This window comes from Mesocricetus auratus, unplaced genomic scaffold (genome assembly GCF_017639785.1).
Source record: "Mesocricetus auratus isolate SY011 unplaced genomic scaffold, BCM_Maur_2.0 Super-Scaffold_100011, whole genome shotgun sequence".
In the NCBI taxonomy this organism is placed as follows: domain Eukaryota; kingdom Metazoa; phylum Chordata; class Mammalia; order Rodentia; family Cricetidae; genus Mesocricetus; species Mesocricetus auratus.
The window spans coordinates 74,878,473-74,894,065 of record NW_024429195.1 but is presented as its reverse complement, the minus strand read 5'-3'; the positions used below and the strand labels follow the sequence as shown (position 1 = coordinate 74,894,065).

Below are 15,593 nucleotides of genomic sequence, written 5' to 3'. Positions count from 1 at the left end.
ACTAGGCAATAAAATAATGTAAAACACTATCTCATTATCATTTAATAAATAATTTTTAATTAATAATTACAGTTTGTTTCATTATTATTTAGCAAGTGTTTTAAAACATTTATTTTTTATGTTTTTGATATTTTCTTTTATGTGTACAGATGGTTTTACTGAATGTATACCTATGTATCATGAGTATGCCTGGTACTTGAGAAGGCAAAAAGAGGGCATTAGATTCCCTGAAATTGAAGTTGCAGCCACATGCATGCTGGGAAATGAACTTGGGTCTCCATTGCAAGTCAGTGATCTGAACTACTGAGTCATCTCTCTGACCCTAATTTTTTATTTTTAAATTATGTGTATATGTGTGTCTGTGTGGGTATATGCCAGCCTGAGTGAAGGCACCCACAAAGGCAGGAAGAGTTTGTTAGATCCCATGGGGCTGGAGTTACAGGTGATAACCCCTAACATGGGTACTGGGCACTAGACTCATGTCCCCTGCAAAAGCATTACATGCTTCTAACTGCTGAGCCATCTCTCCAGCCATACGATTTGTGATGTTGACATTAAACCTTACATGAGGAATCAATTAGTAGTAACTTTTTTCTAGGTATACCTTAATGGGAGGCTTTCATCAGAAACAGAGACTTACAGAGAGGAGCGGTGTGCCTTGTAGTTGGCAAGCTCATTGTAAAGTCTGGGACTTACAGTCAAGAAATTGATCATTAATAACTCCAGGGATCCGCATGCTTCATCACAGTTCTGATGCCAAGTACAACTCACCTTTCTGAAACAGAATTTCTGCTTCCACCTCATACTCCTCCGCTGCTGACACCTTGCAGAGCTTCAAGGCCATCTCAAAGATGTGAAGGGCAGGCAGCCACTTAATGATGTCCTTCTTCTTGCTTTGGGAATATACCTGCTTGGACAATGTGTGTCCTAAAAGCAGAACAGTGGAGGCAAAACAATGAAGTCTTCAGTGTTTGGAACAAGCTAAGAAGACAAGGACTTCTCACTGCAATGCTGTGACTCTTCACAGTTCTTGCAGCCAAGAATGTTTTAGACAGCCACATATCCATGTCAGGAAACTACAACAATAGTTTGAGCTTTGGTAAATCTCCAATCAGTTGCCTTATTTTTTAAATCAACAATGGCCTCCAAGTGTCTCCAGTTCTCAACTTTTCACGGTGCTTATAGAACAACCTCCATGGTCTTTCTTTGTTTCAAAAAAGATTTTTAATATTTATTTATTTATTTTACATCCAGACCACAGTTTCCTCTCCCTCCTCTCCTCCCATTCCTTCCCCTGCCACCTCCCCTCTGCATGCCCCCATCCTCTCCTCCTTCATTTCTATTCAGAAAAGGGCAGGCCTCCATGGTATCAACAAAACATGGTATATTAAGTTGCAGTAAGACTAAGAACCTCCCTCTTTATTAAGTAAGCCTGGGCAAGGCAACCCAGTGTGAGGAATAGGGTTCCAGAAGCCAGAAGTCAGAGATAGCCCCAGGTTTTTTAAGAAGAGGCTATTAGCAGAGACACATCTGGAAGTTGTATATTGTTCACTATTAATAAATTTACATATACTAATAGGCAATAATTTTCTTCCTATTGAATCCACTTATTAGTCATTATGTAACCTTCTGTCATCATAACTGAATAAGAAAGCTCTTAAGGGTTACATGCCACACTCCTTAGGAGTCCTCATCTTTAATAACTGCATGGAAGGATTGTTGAATGGCAGAAACACTGTTCTATATGTCATCAAAGACTGACATTTATCAAAAAGTATTTCCTACATGTTGAAGTACTAATATAAATGAGAAAGGAAGAGCACTAAGAGGTAAGACTTGTTAGATATTTCCCACATGTCAGGCACCGTCTCATGAGCTCCACACCGATTGTACGTGTGACTCACAACTCTGAGCAAGTAGCATTATTATGCTCATATGACAGAAGACAAAGCAATGCCTCAAAGCTATAAGTAACTTGCCCAGGTCACATGGCCATGATTTGAACCTAAAGCAGCCTGGCCCCATGGCCCACACCCTAAACCACAACACAGTATCCTAGTAACCTAATCCTAATAATTAACCAAGAATATAAACAGCAAGACAAGCAGTTAAAACAGCATGAGGCTGGTCACAGGGAAAGAAACCTTAGGGCACTGTAGGACTAGAGTAGAGATCTGGTCTCTCCAGATCTTGGAAAGGCCCCAAGAAGCTACCCAGACAGCATGGTTGTCTATCGGGTCAGTGGGCACACATCTTTCCATAAACATAACCTTAAAACATGCTGTTTACTAACAGAGGTTATCACAAAGGCTAAAAGGAGTAAGTAACCAAATTCCTGTGATGCAATCTATACCACAGGAGAGGCTGCTGAGAAAGCAGGCTACAAGAGCTTCATAATATTGAAATGTTCCTTCCCCCAGTAAACACCAACTCAAAAAAAAACTGTTGTGAAACTGACATTGTTTTGACAGAAAGGCTGCTTGTGGTTTTGTTTTTAAAGGCTGTATTTAATATAATATAGCAGAAAGCAAGCTGTTCAGCTTCAAATATGTCTACCAAGAAGCAACAGTACTGTCAGTGAGTGGTGACAGACCTTCAAGATGAGTAAGTCAGAAAAGCCGAGAGTAGATTTGATTTTACACAATCTGTGCTTTGAGTGCATGCAGAATTCAAATGTCCTAATAATACAGCAAACTGTGGGATGAAAGTATAGGGGAGAAATGGATTGACTGTGGTCACTGACTGAGCTGCAAGACATCTGAAGGGCCAGCTAGCTGTGCTAATGAGGTCAGCGAGGACACTTGCAAGGTAGAGTGATGTATGTAGTGACATTTGCGTGCCAGGGACGATGGTGAGTGTAGCATGAGTAATAAAAAACCCAGAGACCAATATCGGGGTTAAAGCTGAAGATCAGAGAAGCAGAGCAGCCAGCCACTAGAGTTCTCACCTCTTCCAATGCTCAGACCAAAGGGGCGATCCACCGAACCTCAGACTGCACTGCTCTTCACCAAACCTCAGAATGCAATCAGCTCCTGTCTTCTCCCACCTTATATTCCTCTCCAGTGTTGGGATTAAAGGCATGAAGTCACCTTCGTGTGAGCTGTTTCTCTTGAGTGCAAAGTTCACCACACCAGCTAGCCATAAAGGCCAGGTAGTGGTAGCACAAACCTTTAATCCCAGCACTCAGGAGACAGAGGCAGATGGATTGATCTCTGTTAATTCAAGGTTGCCAGGGCTACAAAGAATTGATCCAGTCTAAGAGAAACAAAGCTCATACAAAGGTGACCCCAGCACTTGGGATCACACACCTTTAATTACAGTATTAGAGAGGAATATAAGGCAGGAGACAGCGCTCAGTACATTCTGAGGTTTGGTGAAGACCAGTGCAGTCTGAGATTCGGTGGATCCCCTTCAATCTGGGCACTGGTAGAGGTGAGAACTCTCTAGTAGCTGACCACTTTGCTTCTCTGATCTTCAGGCAAGCTTTGTTTTTTGTATCATAAATGAAGCATCACCACAACAGAGATAAGGGGGAAATTCAGAAAAGATGGTACCTTGAGTATATGTTTGCTGGCCTCCCTTTGCCAGTCCAGTCCTAGTACTGATTCTCTTGGCTGAGAAGCTTCTGGTAGAGGAGGCAGGAGGGTCCTAGAAGGTGATAGATTAAAGCAGAAAGAGCTGCCAACAACTTTCTGCTCTTTGGGCAAATAAGACCATGAGAAACAGGCAGGAAGGAGTATGTCAAAGGTCAGAGATGGTACCCTAAAGAGAGTCTAAAAGGAGTTCCAGAGAAGGGTAGCTGTGGCTGGCTGCCCCCTAGATTTCCCAAGAGGGATATGACGAAGGCATGAATTCTCTACTATGGAGCTCAAAAATGCTGGCTGACTTTTGTTATTTCCCTTGGAGACTCAAGGGGAAATTGAGACTCTTCAAAGTTGCTACAGAGCCAAGCCACACAGGCAGAACGTGCCCCTCTGACCACCACTGGCACAGTGGCACCACTAGACCTGAAGAACAATAAGCAGACAAAGAAGAATAGCCTGGGAAAAAGCCAGGTGGTGGTGGCACACGCCTTTAATCCCAGCACTCAGGAGGCAGAGGCAGGCGGATCTCTGTGAGTTCGAGGCCAGCCTGGTCTACACAGCAAGTGCCAGGACAGCCTCCAAAACAATACAGAGAAACCCTTTCTCAAAAAACCAAAAAGAAAAAAGAATAGCCCAAGAAAGAAGAGCCAGCAGCCATAAAGAGGAATATCAAATGTGGCTTCTAGAAGAGAATGCATGAGTGAGATAAAATAGTTTGAGGATAGAGCGACACAATTACATACATACATACATACATATACACACATACACATATGAGTCTACAGAGAAACACAAGTTATCACTAATTTTGAGAGGTCAATGGCAAAAATATTATCAAGAAGATCAGTTAGATTATGCTTACATCCTAAATTATGAAAATGATAGAATTATAAGAGAAAGATGACAGATTTTCCAGACAAAGTCAAGTATTACCCCTACCTATAGTGCTTACTATGGCCCCGGCACTGAGCCAGGCATTTTTCTCATTTAATCTTCTGTGAGGGGAATGGCATGACTATTCCCTGGGTGTTTGTGTTCATATATTGAAAACCCTTCCCAACAATGATGGTGTCTACATGGAAAGATCAAGACCTTGCTTAGTGATTATGAAAGCTAAGCCCTCATGAACGGGCTAAGTGAGCTACATACGAGCCTGGAGGAGTCAGTTTACCCCTCCCATCACATAAGGACCAGTTGAGGCCCCAGCTGTGATGCAGATGTGCACTCACCGGACATTAAATCTTGACTTTGGTCTTCGACTCTTCAGAAGACTTGAGAGCAATAAATTTCTACTATCTGCAAACTATCTAGTTTAGGGTAACTTAGGGCAAATAGGTTACAATGGCCTTGGTTCTGAAATCAGAGCACTACAAAGAAACTAAATGACCCTCGAGATGTTCACATAGGTATTCAGCCCCAAAGAAGAACAGAGGAAGTGAGTGGACAATAATTAAGCAAGAAGAAACCTTCCCCAGAGAGAAAGAAACTTGTCTGCAGATACCAAGGGCTCAATGAATTCCTTGGAAGAGAAAGAGGAAGCATGGACCCAAACATGTTGGTGAATTTCTTGAACTACAGAGACAAAATAAATCTAACAAGATTTGGGGAAGGAAGGACAGGTTTCTTGTCAAAAGAAAATAAAAGACTAACACAATAGTTCTTATTTGAAACACTGAGAGTAGGAATAATGGAATAGCATCTACAAAACTCCAGAAAAAAGATCACACCCCAAAATGCTTATGCTGGACTGATATAGTATATCAGTCACCTGTCATGGTGAAGAAAATGTATTTGTGAAAACCCATGCTCCAGAGAGCATCAACTGGGCTGGTTTTAGCTGGGGAAAGCATGGGCTGGGGGTGGGGTAAGAAGGAGTGGGGATTGGGAGATTCAATTAACAACCACACAACACAACAGAGTGCTGGGAAACAAGAGACAAATGAAAAGACTGGTAAGGTACCAGTATTTTCTTTCTTTCTTCCTCCCTTCCTTTTTTTTTCCAAGACAAAGTTTCTCTGTGTAACTACCCTATGGAACGTCCTGGAACTTGCTCTGTAGATCAGGATTGCCTCAAACTCAGAGATCTACCTGTCTCCGACTCCTGAGTGCTGAGATTAAAGGCGTGTGCCAACACTGCCTGGTGGTACCAGTATTTTCTCAGTGGTAAGAGGTCTATTATCAGATGTTATGAGTTACAAATATAATGTCTCTAAGACAAACAAGAAAAAAATAGTTTAAAGAAAAAATCACCGTTATCTAGCCTGGACCATATCACAGGAAGCCTTTTATGCCACAATAAGTAGAGAACATTAATATAAGGGATGACCTATGGAAATAGAAGACTTCATGGTGATCAAGAAACCAGAGAAAGAGAAGGAAAGCTAGGAGGACAAAGGGCCTGGAGATCTATAAGTTGAGGGAACTAAGTGCCAAATAGGTATGGGTGATATAGACATTACCAGGTACTGGGTGGTCCATACAGGCAAGATTGGAAAAGAGCACTTTGGAGTTGTAATTGGGCCTTGGTCAATCAACAGAAATTTCTCTCATCTAAATCTAGAGTTACTGGGAATCTAAGGAAGAACAGAGGGAGTGGAATCAGTCTATCCCATAAGAGCCCAGGTGTCCAGAATCAGAAGAGATAAGGTGCTTAAGGATAGGTGATTGTTTTCTTTTATGTGTCTGTCTGTTTGGGTTCTTATGATTAGTATTTAAACATATTAACATACTGACGCTCAAAAGGAGAAAGTGATTCCTACAATCAGATTGTAGATGGTCTAGAAGGGAAAGCAGCAGGCTCTGAAGCCAGGGACTTGGGAGGCAGACCACCACCTGTGAGCCAGAGGAAGGCCAAGAGGCTGGGACTGGGGAAAGGACAAGATTCTCTCCCAGGACAGGAGTCACAACAGGACAACTGAATTAGTAGCCAGGCTGGTTGGAGAGGTTTCCCAATGGGCGGAGCCTGCAGAGAGCAGTAAGACCTGTACACCATTCTTTACACTTTCAAAAACAACCACAGCTCTTGACATCCAAAGTGTTCTAACAGAAGAGCCCCTGCTTAGCATGCATCATGGGAAGACATGGAAACAACCTTGATTAATAAAAATACAAAGACTCTGATAATCCCCACATTTACAGGACACAGATTTGTTGCTTAAAATGATACAAGTTATTAGAGCTTCGGGAAAAAGTATGCCATTATCATCAACACATTAAGATAATGTTTTTTCATGAGCATTGTTTTTAGGGATACGCGTACTTAACAGCATCATTGATAACCAGAAGACATAATACACTGCTCTATACACCTCTCAAAAATCTTTCTCAGTTTGACATAAATTTAAAATAACTACTTGTAATTTAGAGAGCAAATAAGTGGTGTATTATTAGGAATACACTCATACTTTGTGTTTCTATGATATTTTTCAATAAAGTATACTGTGAAAATAATCTTGTTGCAAAGATTGAACAGCTGGAAAAAACGCAATAGTCCAAAGCAAATAGTTTCACATATTATAACTATTGTAACCAGAACTTGATTTTTACATGAAGTTCGTCCTTATACCAAAGAGTCTAGCACATGGTAAGTAACCAAAACCTATTTAGGCACACAGAGTCTGGGCGTTCGTAAGACTGACCCTTAAAGTCATGACAGCCTACTTAAAAAGCAATTAAAAACATCTATGGCACTCAAGGAAGCTGGGAGTTTAAATTTTCTTACCAATTCTCAGTTTTATTTTTGCTAGTAACATGACATGAGGAAGGTAGATGTTTTTCAAAGGATGTAGAGGATTCGCATAGTCAGCATCTGATAGAGGGAATTCGATTGTCTCTCCAAAAGTTAGCATCTAGGAGAGAAACCATGGAGTTGGTGTCACTGCTGGGAGAAGAAAAACGGCAGGAAAGTCCATTCCCAAGTTTGTACCCGTGTAAGGCATTGCTACCTGTGTAATAAGGATGTTGTGGGCTTGATTCAAGAAAATTAATTTGTCCTCTTTTGAAGATGCTTGCTTGAATTTCTCAGCTTTCGTTAAGTCATCCATTAGGGCGAGGCTTCTCACCAGGGTTAACCAAGATCGAGGAGAAAGGAACTCATTTCCCTCCAGCAAATGGATTATTTCCTGTTGAGAGAAAACAATTGTTTGTGTTTTCCAGTTCATTGTTGAGCTATGGCCATGGCGCCAGATGCACATCCACTAGGGTCAAGAATCCATCATTTTGATCCAACTGGGATTTTTCCCTAAACACATGTATGGGCACTGCACTGTCTCCTTTACCTGGAGGTTTCTTATGATGTCTGCCTTTAAGTGCTTTTCCTGAAGACCCAGGATCACAGCTTGCATCAGGACCTCGGCCAGGATCTCCGTGTCATCTGCACCCTTGACCTCCATGCGCACTTCATTGATGAGGCTCAGGCAGTCTGTCATGTCATTCTCTGGTGCACGAGAAAGCAAGAAGGATTTGTGTAGAATGTACCCGATGATCAAAGAGCAAGAGGACATTAAAATGGAAAAGGAATGGATCACATGAAATACGGAGCAGGGAAGTGTTATAATTTGGGTCAAAGCATTTTAGTTTAATCCAATGCTATAGAAGTCATGTTGTTACATGAAATGATTCAATTTGGGAGATAGATAGAGACATGAAAACAGGCAGGTATACAACTGGACATTTATCAGTTACTGTGGGAGCTGCTGTTTATATATGCCAAGCTGTTATCTAAGACTATAACTGCTATCCCCTTCAGTCTGGCAATAAGTTCAATAAGATGAAGGTAAGTTGCCTCCATCTTCCGAGAGGAAAAGGAAATTCAGAGCCATAGGAGAATGGGTGGAGGAAGACTTGGCAAGGAAGGGCCGGATTCCCATTGGAACTCATGTTGATAGCTTGTCAGCTCTATGCTTAGACAACTTCCCGAGACCTGAGCAAAAGTATTTTTGCAATCTCCTTGTATTTTTTAATTAAATCAGTAATATATGTGCCACTTGCTCTGGTACAGAGGACTGTGAATGGTCACTATTTTTGCTTAAGTACCTGTATCTTAAATTCTGGGAAGAGAGCAAGCTAGAAGGTTGTGAACATTATCAAAGACATACCCCCGATAAAAGCCTGTCCCCTCATGTCAAATTAACCATACTGAAAACATCAGTTAAGAAAGTACCTTTCATGATTCCAATACCACGAATCTGTGCAACGAACGCAGTCACAAGCATCAAGCGGCACCTCAGCCAAAGGTGAATGTTGAAATATTCCCTGGCATTCAGGGAAATGGGGTCTAAAAACTCACTGTCATCTTTACTCTCTGTGGTCTAAACAATGTTAAAATGATGAGGTTAGCTTCCCATTGGATAATGCCAGCATTCTACCTTAGACTAAACATGAGCTGAGAGAAGCACCCAGTAGCATTTCACAGCATCACATTTTAAATTAAGAAGTTATTCTTCAACATTCTAGGAAACCTAAGATATATGCAAAAGAAACAAGTAAAATCACCCTCAATTCCACAACCCTCTATTAACACTCTGACCTGTTTTTTCTCTTTACACCACTACTCAAAAACAGTTTTGCGTAGAACTAGAGATCGCTCAGAGGTTAGGAATACTTCTACTCTAGCAGAAGACCTGGTTGGTTCCCAGAATCTACATGGCAGTTCACTGTCACTGATAACTTCAGCTTCAGCAGAATCCTATGATGTCACCTGCCCTGTACTGACACTGCACACACACCCAGTGCACTTATATATGCAAACAAAACACTCATAACATAAACTAAAAGTTTTAATTAATAAAACAGTTTTGCATTGGATTTCTTTATATTATCAGCATTTTCTATGTCATCAAAAGCCTTTCTTTAAGGGATGGAAAATGGTAAATACAGCTCTGGGAATCTATTTTGGACTATTAGTTCACTGGGTATGAGAGATTTCATCAGAAATGCATAAAATCACAAGCAAGATTCTGTGTGATGAATATTTTTATGCAGACTCCTAAGTGATTTTATGTTGTTAGTCCGTCTCACTCAGTCCAGTAACACAGCTCATGACCAGCTGTCAAGCAGACGTTAGACCCTGTATATGGAGAAGGCTAAATGCGGGAAACTCCAGATGGGAAAGAGTGTGAGCATCCTTCCTGCCATGTCCAGGTAATAAAAACAAGAGTGGAAGAAGAGTGGGTCTTGGGAAACCACTCTGCTAGTGGGGCCATATCAAGACTATTACACATCTGAATGGGCTCTTGGTGATGATTGTGTCTACCCTCAACAGCTCCCAAATGAGCTCACAAAACGTTTGAGAAGAATGTGAAGGTCCTTCCTCAATAAGGAGCACAGAAGGACTTCAACACGGGCCCCGACCGACCTCACTGTCACTCCACCTTTACCACCTTGCTTCACCCAGAAGCCCATCGGCTTCCCACGGTAAATGTGTGGTGCAATGCGTACCGCAAGGATGTTACATGCATACGTACAGAAGTTCCCGGAGAGGTGGGACTGTCTGAGTCATCCGGCGTTCTCTTTTTAAAAATTTTCGAATCCTGGAGAAGCTTGAGTGTGGAATACACTATAGCAGCCCTGAAACCGAGGGAAGGTTTTAACTGTTACTAGTGACAGCATTTGCATATGGTTTTGTAAGCCTCTGCTTCCTATGAAAACTTTGACACCCCCAACCACCCTCAAGATGTTACTAGGTGTCTCCTTCATATGTTCCAATACCACTATAGTCCCCTCCTTTACTCATAACACCATTTAAACACAGCATAGAGTTTTAAACCCACATTCTAGTACAGTCACTGAGGCACAATAAAAACTATAAAGTCCTTTTCAATAAAAAATAAGTGGATCAAAGAATAAATGGATGTTTCCATGATCTAAAACAGATTGAAGGCAACCGCCCCACTTCTGCCCCCTGTGGTTAAATTTATTCCACTCCAAGTCTTCAGTCATCACCATTGCTCTCACTCTTCAATGGACACTATTCAATTTATCAAGTTCTGTCAGTGTGACCCACAAGAGCCCTCTAAGACCTCCTCACTCCTCCACCCCATTGACCAGCCATTGCTACCTCCAGGATGGAGGACCAAGATGGGTAAGAGTTCATGGCCTACTCTTGCTCTCACCCACAACACCTACAGCAAACTCCTCAAGATGCGACTGAAACGGCTTAGACCAGAGACCTCCCTGGACTCTGATGTCAGATGCCACACTAGGGTGAATTCAGTCATTCACTATGCCCCATCCCCACGCATATACTATGAGTTCAAATGCTATTACTGATGCAGTTTATGAGACAGAAAACGGATACATGGAACTCTCAAGAGGGGTCGGGGTGGGGATCCAGACAACAGGTTCCAGAACTTCAGCTCTCTCACACCCTTCCTCCCTCCCTTCTTGTTTCACGCTCCATCTCTCCTTGTTCTAACCAGTTTGATATCAGTGGTCATGCCACAGTCTTATTTGTGAATGTTACTGTCGGTGCCAGGGCTGACTGCACTTGTCATCAACATCAGATTCCAAGCCTTTTCTCTCGCTTTCTAGCCAACATATTAATATGACACACCTCGAGTGTTTTCCTTTACCTTTGGTCATCTGACTTGTAAAAATGCTGGCCTTTTTTTGCTGTGTGGGTCACCTTATAGTCTTGTACTTGTTTATTTGAGTAACATTTCAGTTCTCCTAAGAGAACAGTCAACCATTTCCATCCTCATGGGACATGGAGACTTCCCTTCTCTGTTCTCTGTGAGGGCTTCCATGTTGTTCATGATCCTGGCTCATCAGCCAAGATACCTGGGCCCAGCAGTAGGCACAAGAAGAAGCAAATTGGATGAAATAAACCCAGCATGTAGAAAGAGATGGGCTGGATGGGCATTCCTGAGGCATCCAGCCTTGTCGTCCCGCTGAACCCCCAGCCCAGCCTCCCACTCTGTCTTTCCGGCTCTGCTAAGCCAATCAAAACATTGCCTCTTTTGCTTAAGTTGCTTCAAGTTGGAATTCTGACACTTGCTGATAAGCAACACTAGCATATACACACAATCGTAACAGATTACTACTGCTATTATTATGTGGGGGCACACGTGTGATGGCATGCATGTGAGTTAGAGGTCATCTTTGTGGAATCAGAGCTCTTCTGTCTCCATGTGGGTTCTGGAATTAAACTCAAATTTGCACAGCCAAGTGTCTTTCTTTACTGGCTGGGTCATCCAGCCAGCCCCACAATACGTAATTTTCTTCTATTCTTTTATAACCGTTTACTCCTTATCCCTTTGTCTCTTGTTTTGTGTCTTTTCTTCAGTATAATTTTTCTTTGCTCCTCCACGCTAATTAGAACATTATACATCCTGGTTTAGATTTTAACAGCAGTTACTTTTAATGATTTCAGAAACGTACCTCCCTACTAACCCGTTTCTGAAAACACAGTTTCTCTATTTGTCAAGGGGAGAAATGAGACAAACCGGAAGGTGAAGAACCTGATGCTTGAGTCGCGCTTTCTCCTCCACACCTGCTTGGCTGCTGCCTCTAATGCCATCCCTCGCTCACGATTGACCTCGGCCTTTTTATTCCACCAGAATTTTCTAGACTTGGTTCCAACACTCGCATTCAGTTATACACATCACAGATAGGGCTGAGGGCAAGCCCACTGCTGTGCCCACCATTAACCGTTTCAGCAGAACGACTGCACCCCTGTCCCTGGGCTTATAAGGGTTTTCTTTCATCTGGTACGTATTTCTTTAGACACATCGCTGGGGCACCTGCCCAGAACTTTGGTCCCATGAGCCCCTTATGATAAGCTACTTTCAGGGTAGGAGACTCAGTTCTTTTTTTTTTGCCACTTAAATATGTAGGCTTTATAAAACATAAATCTCAAAAATAAATTTCTATTAAAAATATGTGAGATTTTGATTAGAAAACTCAAGTGACTGGAGAGATGGCTCAGTTACTAAGAGCATTTTGTAGAGGACCAGAGTTCAGATTCCCCCAGACACCATGTGCAAACAGCCCCACATGGACACACATGTGTATACATAACTCAAACAATAAAAACAAACATTTTAAAAAGTAAAAGGAACTCAAACTGGAGACTCAGTTCTTTCTTCTTCCTCTTTTGAAAATAAATCTCCCCGAATCTAATTACTAAGCTTAGTCTTTCATACTTTGCTAAGGCTGTTGTGCCTTTTGTGTTTTTATGAATTCTTGCAGTGAGAAATCGAAAGAGACTAGAGATGAAGAGCTCTTGCCAAGGACCTGCTTGCAGTACCCAGGGCTCACAATGGCTAACTCCAGTTCCAGGGGATCTGATGCCCTCTATTGGTCTCTGTGGGTACTGCACAGGTTCGGACGTACCACACAGATAAAAACATTCACACAAAAGGAACGAACATCTACTAGGAACCATCTGATGGATCCTTTAAATGGACCGCTCAACCACAGGCGTTACTTCACTTTTACAAGGGGATGAAGATTTTCCAGGTGTTTGTGGACTAGCTACAGTTTCCTCTTTCTGAAAAAAAAAAAAAGTGTATGTGGAATTGCACCTTTTGTCAGTAGTATCTTTTAGTCCATGTTTTCCAGTGGCTGTAAGTAAAAGTGGCATGACCTATTTATTGCAAGTATAGTTTGTGGCTACACGCTGCCACATTTTCTGGTGCCGGGGGTCACACCCAGACCTTCTATGCTCCAGGCCGTTGCTCTGTCACTGAGCAACAGCTACCTCCCCAGCTCTGGGTGCAAGCATTTCTTGCACACACAAAGATTAAAATATTTTACGGATTAAATCAGTTGACATTTTTCTTTGAACTCAATTCTAATTTGATAAGTTTTTGGAGCTCCAACGATTTAATTATGTTTTCTTCTGTTGCTAATGAAAGCTTTTAAATTCATCTTGTATAGCCTAATTTTCAGAAATTTGCACACAGGAGGAAAGAGTTCAAAGCCCACCTGTGTCATGTTTTAGCTGTATGATCTTGGGAAATGCAATTATCAATCTCTTTATAAAATGAGAATAACAGTTCTAGCCACATCGAAATGAATGATTTTGATGATTAAATTAGGATTCATTTGTTCAAATATACATGCTGGGTATCTGTTTTGTGCCAGGAAGAAATCTAGGAGCCATGGATACAGCAGCAAACAATACAAGCCAAAAACCCCCACCTCCCAGGACCTGACATTCTCCTACAGTGGGGTGTGTTCAGCAAACGCATGCTAGCTATTGGCATCGCTAGTTTATTGATTTGGCAAGAGAAATAGGAGAGACCCAATTTATTTGTATTTATTTATTTATTTTTACTAACTCGTTAAGCAGCTCTTCAATTTTTTTTTCAGCTATCATTGACTATTAAACTCCCAAGAGTTTGCTGGGCCATTAAAACATCTTCAATATTGCAGTTTGCTTTCTCCGGCATTGTTTGTGGTTAACGTTGCTGCTTTTTGTTTAAAATAAAAGGAAACAAGCAAGAGGAGTAACGAACCTAACTGGGCCTCAGTTCACCTGCAGCTGCGCCAGAGCCCCTCTCTCCATCTCCCACCCTCAAGGCTGTTACACACTTCTAGGGCACCCTGCCGCTGCAGGATAGCGTTTCACCACTGTAGCCTCGCCCTGGAGGAAGAAAGGGGTGCTCCTTCCATGGGTTCCTCTGATTCTAAATCGTGGGTCCTGATTTAAAGAGAAATGAGTTATGAGGTTTGGGATGTTGCTAACGAAGAAACTGTATAAAACACAGGACATACCAGCATACCATAACCCACTTGGTGCTGCTTAGTTGTTTTGTTTTCTGCTGCTATAACAAAATGTCTGCAACTGAGAATAGAAATATACTTAGTTCATTGTTCTAGAGCAGTAGAACAATGGGTTCTCAACCTGTGGGTCTCAACCCCTTTGGGGTTTCATATCAGATATTTACATTATGATTTGTAACAATAGCAAAATGACAGTTATGACGTGGCAATGAAATAATTTTATGGTTGGGGGTCACCACGACATTAAGAAACTGTGTTAAAGGGTTGCAGCATTAGGAAGGTTAAGAACCACTATTCTAGAGGTGAGGTGTCATTAACTGGTGAGGGCTTCCTGCTGCATTGTAACGTAGTCGAAGCATGCACCTGCTCAGGCTTCTTTCTTATAAAGCCAATAATGCCTGCATTATTTACTGCTAATTATCTCTCAAAGGAGCTCGTACTGGTATCAGAGGCCCACAGAGATGGCTCTGCTTCACATTGACTTAAGGTCAGAGAGTTCAAAAGTGTCCTTAGTCTTCCAAGGTTAAAATCTTAAGATCTAAAGGTCTAAGGTGTGGCTACTGTAGGATGTTTGATGCTGTTTGTGGATGTCTTATCTAAATAACAACAACAGACTTGGTCTGAGTTGTGGTTACTCTTGACCCACAAGGTCAGATAATGAGAAAGGTGTGGTTACCAAATGTTTGGAGAATTAAAGAAGAATGTTTGTTCATTGTGCATGATAAAGAAATCTTTTGCCATGTTCCCCTTTTGTTGGGGTATTCAAGGATGTTGAAGAATAAACTTGGGGTTTCCAGCATTCACTGGTTTGTCCTCTTGATTCTACCCTGTGTCTCTGTCTCTTTCTTAGTGTCTTTACCTACCCTTTCTCAATCCACACTCCCCCTCTCAGGTACGAACCAGGAAAGTTGGCTGGATCCAGCTGAAGCCCCACAAAGACGGGCCACAGCATATTGGTGACTTTCCTATTGCTGTGATAAAATAAATACCTTGACAAAAGCGACTTCAGGACAGACAGGTTTTATCTTGATATGCAATGGCAGAGGGAGACAGTCCATCATTAAAGGGAGGCATAACAATGGGCAGGGCAAGCTTGGCAGGAACAGAAAGCTGACTGATCACATTCTCATCCACAGAGAGTAACAGGAAGTGGGCAAGGATATAAGACGTCAAAGTCCACCTCCACTGACCCACTTTCTCCAACAATATTCTACCATAACCTCCCCAAGGAACACGACCAACTAAAGACCAGTGTTCAAACACATGCGCCTACAAGGGACA

General features: G+C 41.9%; 1 protein-coding gene across 1 annotated transcript in view; it reads right to left on the bottom strand.

Annotated features, from left to right (window-relative positions):
• Positions 1 to 15,593, bottom strand: part of Cfap54 (cilia and flagella associated protein 54) — a 290,811-nt gene that overhangs the window by 84,302 nt on the left and 190,916 nt on the right. The window contains exons 52-57 of the mRNA XM_040755053.1: positions 10,049 to 10,151; positions 8,746 to 8,893; positions 7,862 to 8,019; positions 7,529 to 7,705; positions 7,306 to 7,432; positions 772 to 927 (exon numbers count right to left, since the gene is read on the bottom strand). Coding sequence (XP_040610987.1) covers positions 772 to 927; positions 7,306 to 7,432; positions 7,529 to 7,705; positions 7,862 to 8,019; positions 8,746 to 8,893; positions 10,049 to 10,151 — 869 coding nt within the window. The remainder of the gene's footprint in view (positions 1 to 771; positions 928 to 7,305; positions 7,433 to 7,528; positions 7,706 to 7,861; positions 8,020 to 8,745; positions 8,894 to 10,048; positions 10,152 to 15,593) is intronic.